Source organism: Malania oleifera, chromosome 11 (assembly GCF_029873635.1).
Source record: "Malania oleifera isolate guangnan ecotype guangnan chromosome 11, ASM2987363v1, whole genome shotgun sequence".
NCBI lineage: Eukaryota > Viridiplantae > Streptophyta > Magnoliopsida > Santalales > Ximeniaceae > Malania > Malania oleifera.
In genome coordinates this window covers 34,899,042-34,917,255 of record NC_080427.1, presented here as the reverse complement: position 1 = coordinate 34,917,255, position 18,214 = coordinate 34,899,042, and the positions used below count along the sequence as shown (strand labels likewise).

At 36.1% G+C, this 18,214-nt stretch overlaps 1 protein-coding gene across 1 annotated transcript; it reads left to right on the top strand.

Annotated features, from left to right (window-relative positions):
* The first annotated feature begins 1,635 nt into the window (after positions 1-1,635).
* On the top strand, positions 1,636-17,358 carry LOC131167464 (uncharacterized). The gene is made up of 10 exons (XM_058126268.1): positions 1,636-2,052; positions 3,047-3,101; positions 3,241-3,300; positions 3,565-3,959; positions 5,617-5,841; positions 13,477-13,665; positions 15,006-15,194; positions 15,340-15,549; positions 15,754-15,963; positions 16,229-17,358. Exons 1-10 carry the CDS (start codon positions 1,636-1,638, stop codon positions 17,117-17,119), a joined length of 2,841 nt encoding a protein of 946 aa, XP_057982251.1. The 3' UTR covers positions 17,120-17,358.
* The last annotated feature ends 856 nt before the right edge of the window (positions 17,359-18,214 follow it).

Below are 18,214 nucleotides of genomic sequence, written 5' to 3'. Positions count from 1 at the left end.
TCCAATAAAACTTCAAAATTAATCCCTATCCAAACATAGGGTTAATTTAAAAATTCAAATTCAACAGGTCTAGTATAAATTTTTTAATCTTTGAGGCATGTTTGGTTTGCGAAATTGATCATAAAAAATATTCTCATAAATTGGCATTCTCATGACGAATCTTATTCTCAAGAACCAAATGTCTTTGTTATGAATATATTTTTCATTTAATTGGGATCATAAGATTATGAAGAATGTGCATAGAATATACATGTTAGTGTATTCGATTGAATATAAAAATCCTAATAAGAAATTTAAAAATATTAGCAGCGTACTCGTTTATGAACAGTATATGAGAAAAAAAATTATATTTTCAACATAAAAAAAAAAACCTAAAACATAGTTCAAACATCTTAAAAACCTTCGTGAATTGTATTTTATTTTTTATTTCATTTAAAAATTTGTCAGCAAATTCAATACTTCTATTAATGGGAACAATTATTCCATTTTCTATGTTGTGAACAAGAAATCTAATTCTTGTTTGGAATAAAATAATTCTTTTCTAACACCACTAAAAACTATTAGCCTTAATTATTTTTTAAAAAATATTTAGGTGTTTAATGTGTTTATCTAGATTTTCTAAAAAGAAGATATCCTGACAAAAGTAATAAAGCAGATTTTCTGACAAAAGCAAAAAAGCAAATATTCTGACAAAACATTATAGTAAAAGGTTCTCATAACAAAAGGAGTGACTCTACTTCAGATAAAAAAGAAATGGTTTTAAATGATTAATAGTTTGTAATTGGTTTTATTATTTTCATTTTTCTTGAAATTTGTGTATATTTTTATTTTAATTATATTTAAATTCATATGATAAATTTGTTTTACTTCTAATTAAAAGTGTTTATCAAAAATAATTTAATCTAAGAAAACTATTTTGGATATAAATTTTTTTGACAAGAGGTCGTCAAACAACTAAAAACCATTTTGATTTTCAATTTTTTCGTAAACAATTGAAAACCATAAATAGAAATAAAAAACTTGTAATATAAATAAATAAATATTTATAATTTATTATTTTATTATATAAAAATAAAAATAAAAGATAAATAAGGATACTAATAGATTCTTACTTAGTAATTTGAGATCCAGCTCAAAATATATACGGAAAATAAGAAGCATCCAAACAAGTGACAAAAAATTGGGCTGAAATTCAACCCACATAAACCCAGGCCCACGGTACGCTAAATGGACGGATGGGCCTAATGTAGTACCGGGCCCAAACAGCTCGGCTGCAATGTCCATGCGTCGATGGTACAATTGTCCCCTCCCATAAGCACGGCAGAAGGTCGTACAGCCGAAAATGCCCCGTCCTTACTCATCTATTTACGATACTGCCATCCCACGCGATTAAGGCCCGATCCGAATCCTAAATCGGGCCCCACTCAATCCCCGGGTCGTGTCAGGACCGCGAAAGATGGTCAAACACGTCTATGAGTGGACCCCACCAAGGTTCTATTTCTGTATGCACACGTCCTCGATATAGAAAGGGAAGAGCGCTTTCTGACCGCCTGATCTTTACCATTGTGGTTGAGATCCAACGGTCCAAAATCACGCGATCTTTCTATTCTAAAAAATGATCATAGTGGGCCCAACATGCTCTTGCTGCAGTCTTGTCCGTCCTCCACGTGTACGGTCACGAAATTCCCGCGGTTAAACTTCGACGTTTTGTTAAATTTACCGTTTTACCCTTCCTTCTTCCGTTGCCCATTTTTTGTAGCCTCTCGCTATCGTTTGCAGCTTTTCTCTGTTGCTTCACTCTCTGTAAACGCTCTCTCCCATGGCGGAACCCTAGGGAGTCAGTTTGCTTTATGTGCGGATGCAAAAGGCCTCAGGTTCTGCCAAAATGCAGGGGTTTTACTTATGAATTCGACTTTCGAGTTCCAAGGCTCCACTCGCACTGTTCGATTCCCGAGAAACCTCATTTCCATTTCCTTTTCCTTTCTCGCTGCTGCCATAAGTGGATTCTCGAAACTTTCATCTTCTATGTTCAATTGGATGCAAGTGTCCTGGGTAACGTTTTCATTCTCTGTTTCAGCTGTTTTTTGCACTGCTTAGGATGGTTTTTCATTTTTTTGTTCCGTCAGTGAGTAGTACTGAGCATGTTCGAGTTGTCGTTTTCTTGAATGCTCTGTGATTCATTTACTGTAGTTGATTCGCGTCGTTGTTGCTTTTTATGTTGCTTCAGCTGGTTCATGAATCGGTATCACTTCTAGCGTTAGCTGACATACATACACAGTTTAAGATTTTGAAAATGCTTTTCGATTCCTACTTTTGTAGTTTCTGTAAATACGGCGATCATGTCTTGTAGGAAGGTATCTTCTCCTCCTCTTTCAGAGTCTGAATCATTGCCTACTTCATTATATATTCTTAATGTTCTTCATTTTGATCATTGCCTACTTGTTTGCTAATTATGTATGTAAGAGAAAAGGTCTGTCAAGTGTTTTGAGTTTGCCTAATTCCCAACTATACTAATTATTTCCGAATTTTCACTATTATTTTGCCTTATCTTTTCATAATTTTTGGTTGACGGCGTTAATTTGTCTGATTCATTGCAGTTCCTCTTCTCGGGTGAATTTTGAGTTTTGCCTAATTTTTTGTCTTTGATGAATCTTTTATTGATGTTTTGACCATGTTAATTCTTGCCGAGTCTTGATTTGAAACTGGAAATGTTATTCCATGAATCTCCAACTTGAACTTGGACTACTTGATTCATTATATCATGTAAATAAGTTCTTTAACTCGGCTGTTTGGTGGAAGTACCATCCGACCACAGGGGTTTAATGGAAACGCACTGATGTTCAGATCATTATGCATTATTTTACAGCATCTCGTTGGGGAATGCTAGCCGGCTGGCCTTTTGATCATTGACTAACAAGTTTATGGTACATTGGCCCTTCCAGGACTAGTGTTTTTTGTAGTCTCTTTTGCATCAAATCACTGTTGTGTCCTTAAACCTCACGGATTCTTAACAGGAATCATAACATTGTTACGTTTTGCATTTTAGGGTGAAGTTTATGAAGTTATGGATTGGGATCTCTGGGGTCCGCCATGTAGTCAAGGTTTTTTATTTCTCTTGTTTTTTTGGTATCAAACTGTTTATTTTTTATTTCTAGGAATGGTTCAATGCAAAGAGATGCATCAAAAAAATTCATTTTTAGCTTTTTTTAACTAACAATTTACCTATTTTACTGTCTCCAGAAACCAGCTATAGTATGATAAATGGGTGGCAGTGGGGCTTTTACTACGACCATGGGCTTGGTATTATGATATTTTCTTTGCTTTAACTTATTTATTCAGTTCCTTTTGGTCGGTCCGTTGTGACCAAATTTTGCTCTCATTTTTTAATTTAAAAAATGCCAATGGAGCTTTTGCTTGAACCATGGGCATGGTAATATGGTTCTATGGTATTTCTTAGCTTTAATTTCTTTATTCAGTTTTTTTTTTTTTTTTGTTGGTCCCTTGTTATGACCAAATTTTACTCTCATTTTTTATTTAAAAGGAAATGCCGATTTTCCATTGTAGATGTGATAGAAGAAAATGCTTTAAATGAGAAAGCTTGTGCACAAGTGCTGAGGATATTAATAACGAAGGCAAATACTGAAATTGGTGAACTTGAAGAAGAACTGATCCTCCTTCAAAACCAAATGGCCTGGGCTGAATACGAGGAATGGCCTGACATATGCTGTACTAGATTGAGAGAAAAGATCAATTGCCTTGCTATTTCATTGCAGGTTTTAAAGGATGAAAGTGCCCAAAATGAGAATGGTGCTGGTTATTGTTTACATGTGTGCAGAGAACCTGCTGAGACACTACTTGAAATATTAAGGGATCTACTGAGAATTTGGTCTCAAGAGAAAGATAAGCACGATTTGTTGAAGAGTCTACTGAGAATTTGGTGTCAAGATAAAGACAAGCAGGTTTTAATCTCTAAACTTCAACTATTCTTTTCTTAGAAGTCCTAAGATGTTTATTCTAATTAGATCTTCTTCTCTGCCATGTGAACAAGTCCCAAATGGTTGATATAATGCTTGAAGAGAGAGTTCTACGAAGAAATAATGTTTTAGTTTTAAAATATTATTTTCCTTTCTAAGTTTGTTTCAAAATAAATTGCAAAATTTAATTCCTTTTCACATAAATTTTATTATTTGAGTAAAAGTCTACATGAATGCCATGCAGCATGGGTAATCTTGAGCACTCCATAAACTTAAAACAGAATTTTTACCTGCTTAGGCCTAATGCTGTATTTACATTGCCATACCAGCAAATTGTGCTCACGTCCGCAGAAAGAGATTCACCACAATTTAGACTCAAGGCACAATCCTAAGTTGTTTTCCTCTTGTTGCGTCTTATTTTTCCTAAAAATTTAGAAGTTCAACTAGACAAGAGTTTATGCTACATGATTTAGATTTGACTCACAATTTGCTCCCTGTATTTACATCGTCCGTGTCACCTGAAAAATAAGCTGCAGGCACGTGGAAATGGCAACTAGTTGGTCTCAGGCCCTTAGGAAACAGTTGAACCAAGTCTTTCCTGGTATTCTCTCTTTCTTTTTGTGCAGCATAGCACTAAGGCTCTTTTTGTTTACAACATTCCTGCTTTACGATAGGATTTCAGGGCCATGGACTGTAGGCTCAATATTTGCTTATTTTTAATAGGCAGGAGATACCATTAGCCCTTGATCACAAGTCTTCTACTCCAGAAACTAGTGAGGTTGGCCACTTGAATCCTCTTCTACATTCTTCCTTATCGGGCCCATTCTCTTTTGTGAAGTCATCTATCTGTCAAGATGCCTTTCAGACGTCTCATAATGACACTTAGAGAGCTTCTTAAGAGTAGTGTAAGAATGATAATCACCCAGTTAAAATAGATGCAGGGAATATTAGAAACACAAAGTGGGGTTCACATTGACAGTAGGTGTAGAGTGGCATCTGGCCTTGGGAGGCTCCTCGGGCTTGGTGTGTATAACAAAAATTAGAACTTGTGTCTATCTTAAGCTAATTCAAGGTTCTATCATGACTGAAATGAGCAATTCTATGGCATAAGCGAGCTAGAGATTATCAAGTTTTCATTCAAGAAAGTCCTAATTTTAGATTCCAGAGTGAAAGCATCACCTTTTTGGGAGATTCCCTGCATTTACAGCTATCATGTAGGGATGTATTTATTGCTGTCAGACCAGTTCCATCATAAGATTGTATCCAGAATTTTATTTTATTGGCAAACAGTGATGAATTTTTTCAATGCATGAATCCTGCTGTCATTATCCACTTGTCGATTCAGTTTATTCCCCTCAGTGACAGAGTTATGCAGACAAAATTAAAATGGTCTTAAAAATTCATTACTTCCAATTGAGGAGATTGCCATATCAACATGCACTCTGTACATTTATTTGCTTGACTCATTCTTACAGTTGTATCAATGGTGTTCATTTTCCTTTATATGTAACCACGATTATATTTGTGATTGCTTTTATAATCTTTTGATCTTTTGGCTTATAATCTTTTGCACTGTGTACCTTGTTTTATTGGTATTATTATTTTGATTGCATTCTTGATGAACTGATATAATGCATTGCAGATATGCTGTAATGATGATTCTGCGGCTAGTAATGTCAAAGATTCGACTTCAAATCTCACAGGACAAGCAACTGACATCATGAATGAGAAGGGAAATTTGAGTAACTTGGATGCAGAAATTATTAGGAAAGAAAAAGTCATAGAGTGCAGTCTTAATTCCATAGGAAAATGTACAGTTAGGAGTTTGCCTCAGGAGAAGAGAGAACATTATCTGGAACTTGCTAAGGTCTAGAGATCGTTAATCCTTATGCTTAAACTGTGCCAATCAACTCTAACCTTTATGCTTTAATTTATGCCAGTCAATAGTAGTTCGGTAAATTCAGATTGAAAATGTGAAAACTTGTGTAGTTTTTAAATCAATTTGTACAATGCTGACATTGATGACATATTTAATGTTATCCGAATATAGAGTAGATACACGCACAGTTATCCTCTGCAAATTTTTGGAATTTTGGCAATCATTAATATCAACAGGCTGATCACTGTTCTTTGGGGCAATATCTGTTATGGTTATAGAAAATTCAAATCTTCTGTCCCTCTCTCCTCCTTTTTCTTTGTCTCTCTGGCTTGCGCAAAGGTGTGTTCAATTACATAGGTCTATTAACATACAGCTAGCTCCCTTAACAAATTTCAGTATTACACAGCATAGGAAGCATAGTTGCACAGTACCATACAGTGTATACCCACTGCAATTACAATATTATTAATAGTTAGCCTCTTTTCTTGATAGGTTGCTTGTTTTCTTTTATTGTAGTTGACAAAATTGTTGTTTGCAAATGCAGATGATTTTCTTGAAATGTAAAGTATGTCTGCTTAAATTGCAAATGACAATAGATGTGCTTATTAAGTCACATGATTTTATTTTGTAGAATTCTTTGTACATTGTTATAATTTCCAAGAATTCATAGGATGTATTTTGATTCCATTTGTTGTCTGTTAATATATTTATCATCATATAACTGCTTCCATTTGTTGTATGATAGATTAGATATAAAAGAAGGGGAAAGAGATATATTTAAACTTGCTAAAGTTAGAGAAAGGAAGAGTAAGGACTTAGGAAATATAAAATGTATAATAAAGTGAGGATGATATTGTCTTGGTTAAGGACAAAGACATTAAAGAAAGATGTCAAAGTTATTTTAGTAATTTGTTTAATGAAAATCAAATAGAAGGCTTAAACTTAGAATTGTCAAATGAGGAAAAAAACTAAAAGTATGAGATTTATTCACAAAGTTAGAGTTAACGAAGTTAAATTTGCACTAAAAAAGATAAAAAATGGGAGCTATAGGACCGGATAACATCCCAATTGAAGTTTGGAAATGCTTAGGTGATAACAGAATTATATGGTTAACTAATTCATTTAATACAATTATAAAAACTAAGAAAATTCCAGATGAATGGAGGAAAAACACTTTACTACCTATATACAAAAATGAGATATTCAAAATTGTAATAACTATCGTAGAATTAAATTTATAAGCTATACGATGAAACTATGGGAAAAGATAATTGAACCAAGATTAAGGTTAGAAACGAAGGTATCAGAAAATCAATTTGGTTTTATGCTTGGGAGATCTACCACACAAAAGCTATATATCTTTTAAGAAGATTAATGAAAAAGTTTAGGGAAAAAAAGATAGACTTGCATATGGTATTTATTGACCTAGAGAAAGGATATGATAGGATACCTAGGGAAGTTCTATGGTGGGTTTAGAAAAAAAGGGGGTATGTAGTAAGTATACTGATGTCATTAAGGATATGTACGATGAAGTAATAACTAGTGTAAGGACTATAGATGGAGAAATTAGAGAATTTTCAATCACCATAGGTGTACATTAAGGATTTGCGTTGAGCCCTTATCTTTTTGCTCTAGTAATGGACCAACTGATTAAGAGTATTCAAAAGGAGGTTCCATGGTGTATGTGTAAGGAAATTAACACGAAATTCCCAAATCTTGTGAAAAACAAAATAGAGAAAAACACATGTCAAATAAAAACAAATCAAACGCACAAGACAATATTTACGTGGTTCGGCAATTTTGCTTATGTCCACGGAGTTGTAGGGATTTCACTATTATCAAGAAGAAAATACAGAAAGTGCGGTAAGACAATATTTTCTCTCTCTCACAAAGCTGCGACGGCCAACCCTAATCACCAAAACAACAATTTTTATATTTTATGCACAGGATTCCCAATAGGCACTTGCAACGTAGGCCATATAGTGCACCTGTGAGAAAGAGTGACTTAGTTATTGTGGAGGGTAGTAGATGGGTAAGAGTAGACCTAAAATAACTTGGGAGGAGATGATGAGTAAGGATTTAATATCTTTGAATCTATCAAAAGAAATGGCCCATGATCGCATAAATTGGCGGAAAAGGATTCATATAGCCAACCCTACTTAGTGGGACTAAGGCTTGGTTTTCTTGTTGTTGTTGTTTGCATAGGATTCCCAATGGGCCACAAAATGGGCCAAAAAATTTTCCTATCGGCCCAATCCTTCACTCCATAGACTAAGCCTTAGGATAAAAATCTCTCATTAAAAGACCACGCAACATTATTTCGGGTTGAGTCATTATCCAAATCAAACACAACTAGGCTCCACAAAGCCCAACAGTATGTTGTTTGCAGATGATATTGTATTAATTGATGAAATTAGGGACGGAGTAGTGGTTGAGTTTGAATAATGGAGAGAAGTTTTGGAATCTAGAGGTTTTAGGATAAGTGGAAATAAGACAGAATATATGAAATGTAATTTTAGTAATGGTAGGAGGAATATTGGAGACAAAGTTAAACTTGGTGATGAAGAAATAAATAGCACTTGTAGATTTCAATACCTTGGATCTATTATGCAAGATGAAGGTGAAATTGAAGATGGTGTAATGCATAAAGTTAAAATAGGTTGGGTAAAATGGAGAAATGCTTCAAGTGTGCTTTGTGATCGTATAGGACAGTTATAAGACCAGCTATGCTATATGGATAAGAATGTTGGGTGACAAAGAAACAAAATATCCAAAAAGTAAAAGTAGCTGAGATGAGAATGCTGAGGTGGGTGAGTGGTATAACATTGAAAGATAAATGAAGGAATAAACATATTTGCAGTAAGTTAGGTGTAACTTCAATAGAAGATAAGATAAGGGAGAGACGACTCAGATGGTATGGACACATGCAACGTTGGCCACATAGTGTGTCAACGAGGAAGAGTGAGTTAGTTACTGTGGGGGGCAGTAAAAGGGGTAGGGGTAGACTTAAAATTACTTGGAAAGAGATAGTGAGTAAGGATTTAATTTCCTTGAATTTGTCAAAAGAAATGGTCTATAATCGCATAAATTGGCGGAAAATGATTTATATAGCTGACCCCACCTAATGGGACTTAAGGCTTGGTTTTTTTTTTGTTGTTGTTGTATAACTGCTTCCTCATAAAGTGTAAATGTAGCACCTTTATCATTAGCTACTAAAGCTCAGTCACTGTATTCATTGCCAAAGCAAATACAGGCCCCTGAAGTGAAGTTCTTGTTTGCCATTTATATTATCCTAATCAATACTCTCAATTAACATGTTGAAAATTGACCCTGACAAAACCACTTTGGCATGTGTTTTGAAAGGGGATGTTTACAAGATTAATGGGTATGACATGAGTTTGAGAATGATAAGTGTGTGAAGGAATGACTATTTTGCTGCCATCACTACTTCTACAATAAGAGTCAGCCAATGGCTTTGATTTAAGTGGTTTTGGAGACAAGAGTAGAACTTGAAGATCAGCACATTAAGCTATGTTGGATATTAAAAAAAAAACAAAGACTAAGGATAATGAGAGAAGCTGATTTAGAGACTGCAGAAGGCTAATTTTTATTGAGCAACAAGCTATCTATTTATACAGCGTTATGAAAACTAAATTGCAGAAAAATCTGCTACTTGTTGAGCATAATAGCTAAGTGCCTAAAAATTAGCATGAAGAAATGGTTATAATCCTAACAAATAAAACAAATTCAGCTCCTAAATAATAGCAACAAATAAAACTGATTCAGCTCCTAAAGAATAGCAACAAATAAAACTGATTCAGTTTCATGAGTCACACCAGTCAACACTCCTCCTTGACTCTGGAGCTGCATACACCAAACTTCTGCCTCAAGAATTCATATCTAATCTTCAGAAGTGCCTTTGTTAGGATATCAACACTTTGATTTTCTGTTTTGCAGTAGATCAGCTGCACTTGTCCTTCCATTTGTACCTCTCTTAGAAGATAAAATTTTATTTTGAAGTGTTTTGTTTTGCCATGGAACACTAGATTATTAGCAATTGAAATTGCAGCTTGGTTGTCCACAAAGATTTCTTCCTCCAAGTATCCATTCAAAAAGGCCGACTTAGCATCCATTTGGTGTATAACCCAGGCTTTTTGTATAGCAAGAGCCAGCAACATCCTTATGGTATCCAACCTAGCAACTGGGGCAAAAGTTTCAGAAAAATCTACCCCGAACGTCTAGGCATATCCGTTGACAACAAGTCTTGCCTTGTAGTTGTTTACAGAACCATCAGGATTGAGCTTTGTCCTATAAACCCACTTGACTCCTATAGCTTTCTTGTGTTTAGGTCTGTCTACCAACTCCCATGTCTGGTTCTTTTCAATCATCTTTAGCTCCTCCTTCATTGCAGCTCTCCACTTTTGATCAGTTGCAGCTTCTTCATACCCTGCAGGCTCCATTACAACAACATTACACCTCTGATAAATGTCAGAGAGTGATTTGGTTCCTCTAACAGGTTCATCATTCTCCTCCCGAACCTCAAGCTTCTTGTCATTCTCCCAACTCTAGTTATCTAATTCAAGGAATTGTACATCCCTGCTGACAATTACTTTGTTGCTTTGTGGTATGTAGATCCTGTTGGCCTTTGAAAATGAGCTATAGCCTACAAAAATCCCAGATTCAGCTTTTTTGTCCAATTTGTCTCTCTTAACTTGAGGAATGTAAGAGAAACATAGGCGTCCAAATGTCTTTAGATTAAGCAACTTTGGTTTATAGCTATACCATGCTTCAAATAGAGTCTTTTTCAGTAAAGCTTTTGTTGGCAATCTATTTAGCAGAAAAACTGCTGTACAGCCTCAGCCCAAAATTTCTTTGGCAGCCCTTTGTCATGAAGCAAACACCTTGTCATCTCCATAATTGTCCTGTTTTTCCTCTCCACAACACCATTTTGTTGAGTGTAAGGTGCTGTCAGCTGATGTTCGATTCCTGCATCTTCACAAAACTTGTTAAATTTTTCAGCGGTATATTTAGTACCATTATCATATCTGATCACCTACATTTTGCATCTGCTTTTGAGTTTCAACCCAAGCTTTAAACTTTCTGAAGATGTTAGCAACCTCAGATTTAAGTTTTATAAAATAAATCCAGCACATTCTAAAGTAATCATCAATGAAAGCAATATAATACTAACTGCCATTCAATGATGGTGTTTTCATTGGTCCTCCCACATCTGTGTGTATTAATTGCAGCCTCTGTGTAGCCCTCCAAGCCTTGTTTTGTTGAAAAGGAAGCTTGGTTTGCTTCCCATACTGACAGGCAACACATTTAGGAGACTCCTCCTCTAATTCAAGCAAGCCTTTCACCAGATTGTTCTTTTTCATGAAAAGTAGAGCGGCATGATGGAAACGCCCTAATCTCTTGTGCCAAAGCACTGGATTGTTATCTTCTTTGTGTACAACAACCTGCTTCTCTTTCATCAAATCCAAGGCAAAGTTTTTGCCTTTCATTTGAACTTTGAACACCTCTATGCCTTTTGTATCTTTAATCACACAATTTTTGTCTTCAAACAACACCTTATAGCCTTTCTCCAACAATTGAGTAACACTCAGAAGATTTTGATTAATTTCAGGAACATATAAAACATCATAAATTAATTTCAGACCCGTGTTGCCTTCAATTGCTACTGTTCCTTTGCCTTTTACTGCAATGTTTGCTCCATTTCCAATTCTGACTTTAGAAATAGCAGTCTTGTCAAGCTCTCTGAAGAGCTCTCGATCATAAGTCATGTGTTTTGTACAATCACTATCTATAAGTCAGCTTTCTGAGCTATTGGTGGCAAAGCATGATACCACAAACAACTGCTCCTCTTGAGGTCGATCCTCAACAGCCTTGGCTTCTTCTTGTTGATGTTGAGTCTTGCATATCCTTTCCATGTGCCATAACTGACCGCACTTGTGACATCTTGCATCTGGCCTCCACCAACACTTATTCTGTGGATGATTGGTTTTTTTGCAGTAGGAGCAAGGTGGAAAAATTTGAGTGTTGCTGCTTTGGCTTTTTTTGTTGTTGCTTGCATAACCTCCAGACTTGTTGTTTTTGTTATGTGTTTTTATGTTTTTTCCACCATTGTTGTTCTTTCTACCATTGTTGTTCTGTGATTTGGCTTGAAAAGCACCCTCCACAGATCCTTCTTGTCTCATAAGCCTCCTTTGTTCTTGTGCCTGCAGTGCATTCAACAATTCTGCCAAGGTAATGCTTGACAGATCTTTTGAGTTTTCCAAAGATGAAATTGTAGCCTCAAACTTTTCAGGAATTGTGACTAGGACCTTTTGAACAATTCTAGAATCAAAAAAATCAGTACCAAGGAGTCTTACTTTGTTGACAATGCCAATATGTCTGTCAGAATATTCCTTGACTGTTTCTGATTCTTTCATCTTTTGCATCTCAAATTCTCGGATCAAATTCAGCACTTGGTTCCCTTTGACCCATTCATTTCCTTCATATTCTTGCTTCAAAAGATCCCTAATTTCCTTGGCTTTTTCAGTGTCATTATTCTGGTAAAAATGGTGGATGAGACTGCTGCAAACCAGCTTGCTCTTGCTTTTGATTTTCTTTGCTTCATCTCCTTTTGATTTTTGATTTGTGCAAGAGTTGGATTGTTTGGCAGGGCTGGAACTTCATATACTTGTTCAGCAGCTTCCCATAGATCATTAGCATCAAGAGAGGCTTCCATTCTAGCAGCCCACATCTGATAATTTGTTCCATCAAACACTGGAGGTGCAATTGCAGTGAATGAATTTTCTGAATTCATTCTAAATACGTTGTGTTTGAGCTCTCTCAATCTCACAGATCCCTCAAGACTATGGCTCTAATACCAATATGTTGGATATTTAAAAAAAAAAACAAAGACTAAGGATAATGAGAGAAGCTGATTTAGAGACTGCTGAAGGCTAATTTTTATTGAGCAACAAGCTATCTACTTATACAGCATGATGAAAACTGAATTGCAAAAAAATCTGCTACTTATTGAGCGTAACAGCTAAGTGCCTAAAAATCAGCATGAAGAAATGGTTATAATCCTAACAAATAAGACAAATTCAGCTCCTAAAGAATAGCAACAAATAAAACTGATTCAGCTCCTAAAGAATAGCAACAAATAAAACTGATTCAGCTCCTAAAGAACTGCAACAAATAAAACTGATTCAGCTTCATGAGTCACACCAGTCAACAAGCTAAAAGTTTGGTCGTCTTAAAGATGAAATCATATTGGGAAAATAAGTACTGTGTATTTCTTTAATTTTTAATACAGATAGTGTATGCTAGGAAGATACATTGGTTAATTCAAACAAATATTTTTGCTTTATATACAAATGTACATTCGCAGATGCGCTCACATATAACAGCACGCAGTGTATTTTATTTCCTTTTTGACCAGCTTCTTGTTGTCAAAGGACAAATAACTAAGCAATTAGTAGGATTAGGAAAGGAAAATTTTCCTGTGTGTACTTTATGTTACTATGTTACTGCTGTTTTGTTCAAAGTTATGATCAAAAGTGTGCACCGAGAAGCAACCCTAATTGATTCATTCATTGTCTCACATGTACTTTTTTCTACATTTAACAGCCTGCAAGTAATACTCCTGTGGAAGATTCCTCAAACCGCTCTGATGAGAAGAAACTATTTGAAGGATCTGATGAAAAAAATATTGGGGAGGAAGCTAAAGAACATGGTTCTGCTCCTGCAGATAAAAGTATAATCCAGAATCCATCTCTGAAGACTGAAGAGAAGACGAAAAATGTAGAAGTTGTACAGGTTCAGGAAACTCTCCTCTGTTCAGCTTTGATTTATGTCATTGTGTATGCTTCTGTGGAGCTGGGGTCGGATGGTTAAAAGCACTTGTAATATTTGACTTGGTTTGAACTGTAGATGCAAATGGTTGACACATATTGCCACACCATGAATCAAAATTTCCAACTTTCGGAAAACTTTTGCTGTCCTCTTTGTTCTCCTTTTTCATTTTTTATGATTCTTGCAATTATTTATCAAAAAATTGCGAGTTGAGCATGAGAGCGCCCCCAGCACTAAGAAATTATATGTGCTATAGCTGTTTAGACACATTTTGTGTTAACTCCTTTTATCTAATGGAAAAAAACAAATAGCAAAAAAAAAAAAAACAATAGAGACAGAATGAAGGAGGCAGTGCCAGACTCCAGGGGATAAATATATTTTAGTTGGACTTAAACTGAGAATTTGTTTGACATTTCATTTGGATCATCCGCAAAAAAAAGAAGTTGAGCATTTGCATATTTGTTGGTGTTTCTCTAGCAGTTTATTGTTGTGATAACATCTGCAACATCCACATCTTAGAAAGTCCATCTAACCGGAATGAATAGCTCATCCTCATCTTTGAGAGAGCTGTTTTGAGACTAGCAGCAAAGACTCATAGATCCCAGCTGATTGTGTTGGACATTTTTTTACCATTTACACTTGACAATCCATTGACATGTACCTGACATGCCTTGAGAGTTGAGATGTCCTCACTATGGTGTGTTGGTGGAATGTCATTAACAATTTGTCTACTGTATCAAAATAGAGATAGTTTATACAGAAACAATTAAGGATGTATTTGGAGGACTCAAAGAAAATCTTGCAGAAATTTGTGATCAAATTGGCTGCTCTAAAAACCTTTAAACTGACAGAATCACGTTTTGCAAGAACTGCCACAAACGAGTTATACCAACATGCTCCTTGCCAATGCTTGTCTGACCTTCCGACAATAAACACTGAAGGCACTGTTTGGACGTGTGGTGTACATCTTGGAAATGGTTTGAGTTTAATATGATGCATGCGTGCATTGCTGTATTGTTTCTTGTCTCGAGATTTGTTGCATCATAACTCATAAGTTTATACACAATGCTCAGGAAATTATTGGAAAGGATTTATTCTCATTCCTTAGCTCAATAGTTCAATTCTACCCTGGTTACTTTTGAAAGTTTGTTCCTAAAAACAAATGTACCCCCTCCTCCCTTTCCTCTTGTGCTTTGGCATCTCACGCAAGTGCTTTTATGTAAGCTGTATCGGACGACACTGAGGAAGTAAACCTTCTTGAACTGATTTATTGTGTTTCATGTTCTTCCTTCAACAATGAGTAGGCTGCAGACACCTCTGTGAAAATTTCAAGTTTAGCATCAGAGAATGTAACAGACCAACTGACTGAGAAAGTAAAATTGAGCAACTCTGCTTTGAAAATTGTTAGAGAGGTAGTCGAAGTAAGTTTTATTCCTACAGACAGTTCATCTTCAAAGCCTGAAGAAGGAACGGAACTTGACAATCAAGTCCAGGTACTACAGTCTTTCTCTTTGGTCTGCTCCCCTTGGTTTTTACTTTTTATAAATGGAAAATATACATTCTGTGACTCGGTTCTGGTGATCCAAGTCCAACTGTGCTCCATCTGAGAGCTTTAATATGTTGTTTTCATATGAATAGGGTGAGAATACTGTGGGCAAGGATTCCAGCTCAGATGCTTTAAGACATGCACCATGCAGCTCAAATGAAAAGAATAATTCCAAGCTCGGTATAGAAGTCATTGAAAAGGGAAAATTCAAAAAGCAAGGTTCTGATTCAACAAACAACAGTAAAATCTCAAAGCCACCTTTGAAGGCTGGAGGAAAGAGAAAAAATTGTCTTCAAAATAAAGTACAGGCTGCTTTTCCCTATGCTTTTATTTATATAAATAGTTTATTAGTTACTTTTGCATTTATTTATTTGAAGATTGAATGTATTGTGGCCGTGAGAGCTTGTGTTGAGGTCCTACTCCTTCCCCCTGTTTTGTGTTCCTCCCCCTGCAACCCCTACGAGAACAACCTGGCTTATGGCATATATTTCTCTTACAATGAGCAGATTGCAAATAGTGTAGTTGGAGATTCCAGCTCTGATGCTTCCAGGTGTGCAACTGGTTCCAATGTGAAGAAGGACGTAAGCAAGTTAAATTTGGAAGGTATAAAAGAGGAGGAAATCAGAGAACATTGTTTTACTCCAGTGGATAAAAGCAGCATTCCAGAATCATCTCTGCAGCCAACAGAGGGAGCAATTAGTGCAAAAAATTTGAAGGTATGGTATGTCATTGCCTATTGTTTTTCTGTAATCTGTAACTTGCAATTGACTGCATCATATTTTTTCTAAGAGATTTGGTTTTAGTAGTTGCTTAGATAAATAATGATATGAGATTTTAAATCATCTGCTCCATGTTGTTTTGTATTGCATAATATTTTTGCATTTGGTACATTCTTTAGTGTGCCTGTATGTTGCACAGAAAAATGAATGTGTAAGAAGTAACCTAATTAACTTTGTTTCTGTATTTTCATGTTTCTGGCAGTCTGCTAATATTGTTTACAAGGATTCAAGATCAAATGATTTGAGTGGTCCAACTAATGAATCTGATATAAAGCTAGAGCCAAGCAACGGACAAAAGGATGCTCAGGGTAACAAGACCAACTCTCTAATTTCATCTCTGAAGTCTGAAAAAGATCTCATACAAATACTGAGAATTCATGAAGCTAGTCTTGTTGATGCTGAAGGCAGTGCCCTGAATTCATTGTTAAAGCTTCAAGAGCATGGAGGAAAGGACACAACCAAGCAACAGCCAAAAGAAATTTGGGACACTAAAACTGCTTCTAATGAAAAGAAAACCAGTTCGAACTTACCTCATGAACCACAAAGGCATTGTGTAAAGGACAAAATCCAATCAGACCGGGCAGGAGTCCAAGACCCGGGTCTCTCTCCTATGGAAAGTGATCTAAAGTTATCGGCATTCCTAGTGTCCAGGAGGAAACAAAAGAACCAAGTTCACAATGACAAAGCCAATTTAAATCAGCCAATGTGTGGTGAGATTACGAAGAAAGTAGTTCGGTTGGGCTGTTGCAGTGCTCCAGATACCGCCACGAGAACAGTTTCAGGGTTGCGGAAGAAAAGAAAGACCTCAGATTTGCAATGCATGGAGATGAAGGATTCAAATGTTCCTAATGAATTGAACGGGGATAAAACTGACCCGGCAAGCAAGAAGAAAGATATTCAGATCACTGAGCTATGTCCCAGTGGTGATTCCCTCGGCCCGTTGCCCACATCAATGCTTGCCAAATTACATTCGATGAAACTACATAATCTTAGGTCCATGGCAAAGCAGCTGAAACTGAAGAAGTACCATAAGCTCCCAAAATCTCAGCTTGCTGGATTAATATGTGTGCATATGGTCAAGGATTTATGCTAATGGTTGCCCGTGGGGGTGCTGACAATACATATCTAATTTTTTTTCTAGGGGGGGTCGTGGTGGGGGAGGTTGTCTGGTTTCCTTGCGTTGCCTCATTTTACCAAAAATGTTATTGTTTTACGCATACAGAAATATTGTACAGAATGTGATGGGCAACACATACATAAAGTTCTAGTAGTAGACATCAAATCAAAAGAAGTTAGAAAGCATGGTATATATACGGATAGGTTTAATATTCTTGAAATTACATTTTATACCCTGGTTTGAAATGATGATGGCTGGCCTTTCTTCTTCTTATTATTATTCCCATTGTTCTTTTGTGGAGAGAGAGAGAGAGAGAGAGAGAGAGAGAGAGAGTAATGGGCATTTGCATAATACTGGTCAAACTTCTCCTTTTCAAGCTTTCACTCCCCACTCCCCCTCCTGTTTGCATGTTTAACTATATTGTACATACAAACAAGCGTGCCATATGAGAATGGGGAGATGAGCAACGAAGTCAAAGATTAGGTCTAAAATCGTCACCTTCCTTAGGGTTTATGATTGCCTTGTGTTATGTTTTTAGTTCCAACACAAAGTTGTTTGTATTTTGATTGACCCTATGTACCTATTGTGTATACAGCCAAGGTGTGTTCAAATTGATCATGTCCTTCATATTTGATTGACACTGTATATAGCCAAGGTATCTTATACAAGGGAAGGGCACGGCTAAAGAATTTGGGGTATGCTTTCACACCCACATGCAGTTTGTTTTTACTGTCTGTCGAAACACAAGTGCTTTGAAGACGAGGCCCAATGCTCTCAAGTCTATTGGCAACAAAAGTGCTATTTCTCATGGGATTCCATTATAGGCTCTCTTGCGCATCCTGTCCTATTGCCCCCTCCTTTGCTCTATCTTTCCTCTTCAAGTCACACCCGAGATAGCCCTCTAATGCATTTCTCGTAATAAATAGGGTTAGTGCAATGGTAAGTGCCCTGTCTCACATTTTTTAAGATTATAATGTTAGGCTTTACCAAAACAAAATTGCATTTTTCAATAGGTCACCCAAAAATTATGCCCTAATGCTAGAGGTAGACATCTTCCGCCTTTCCTACAAG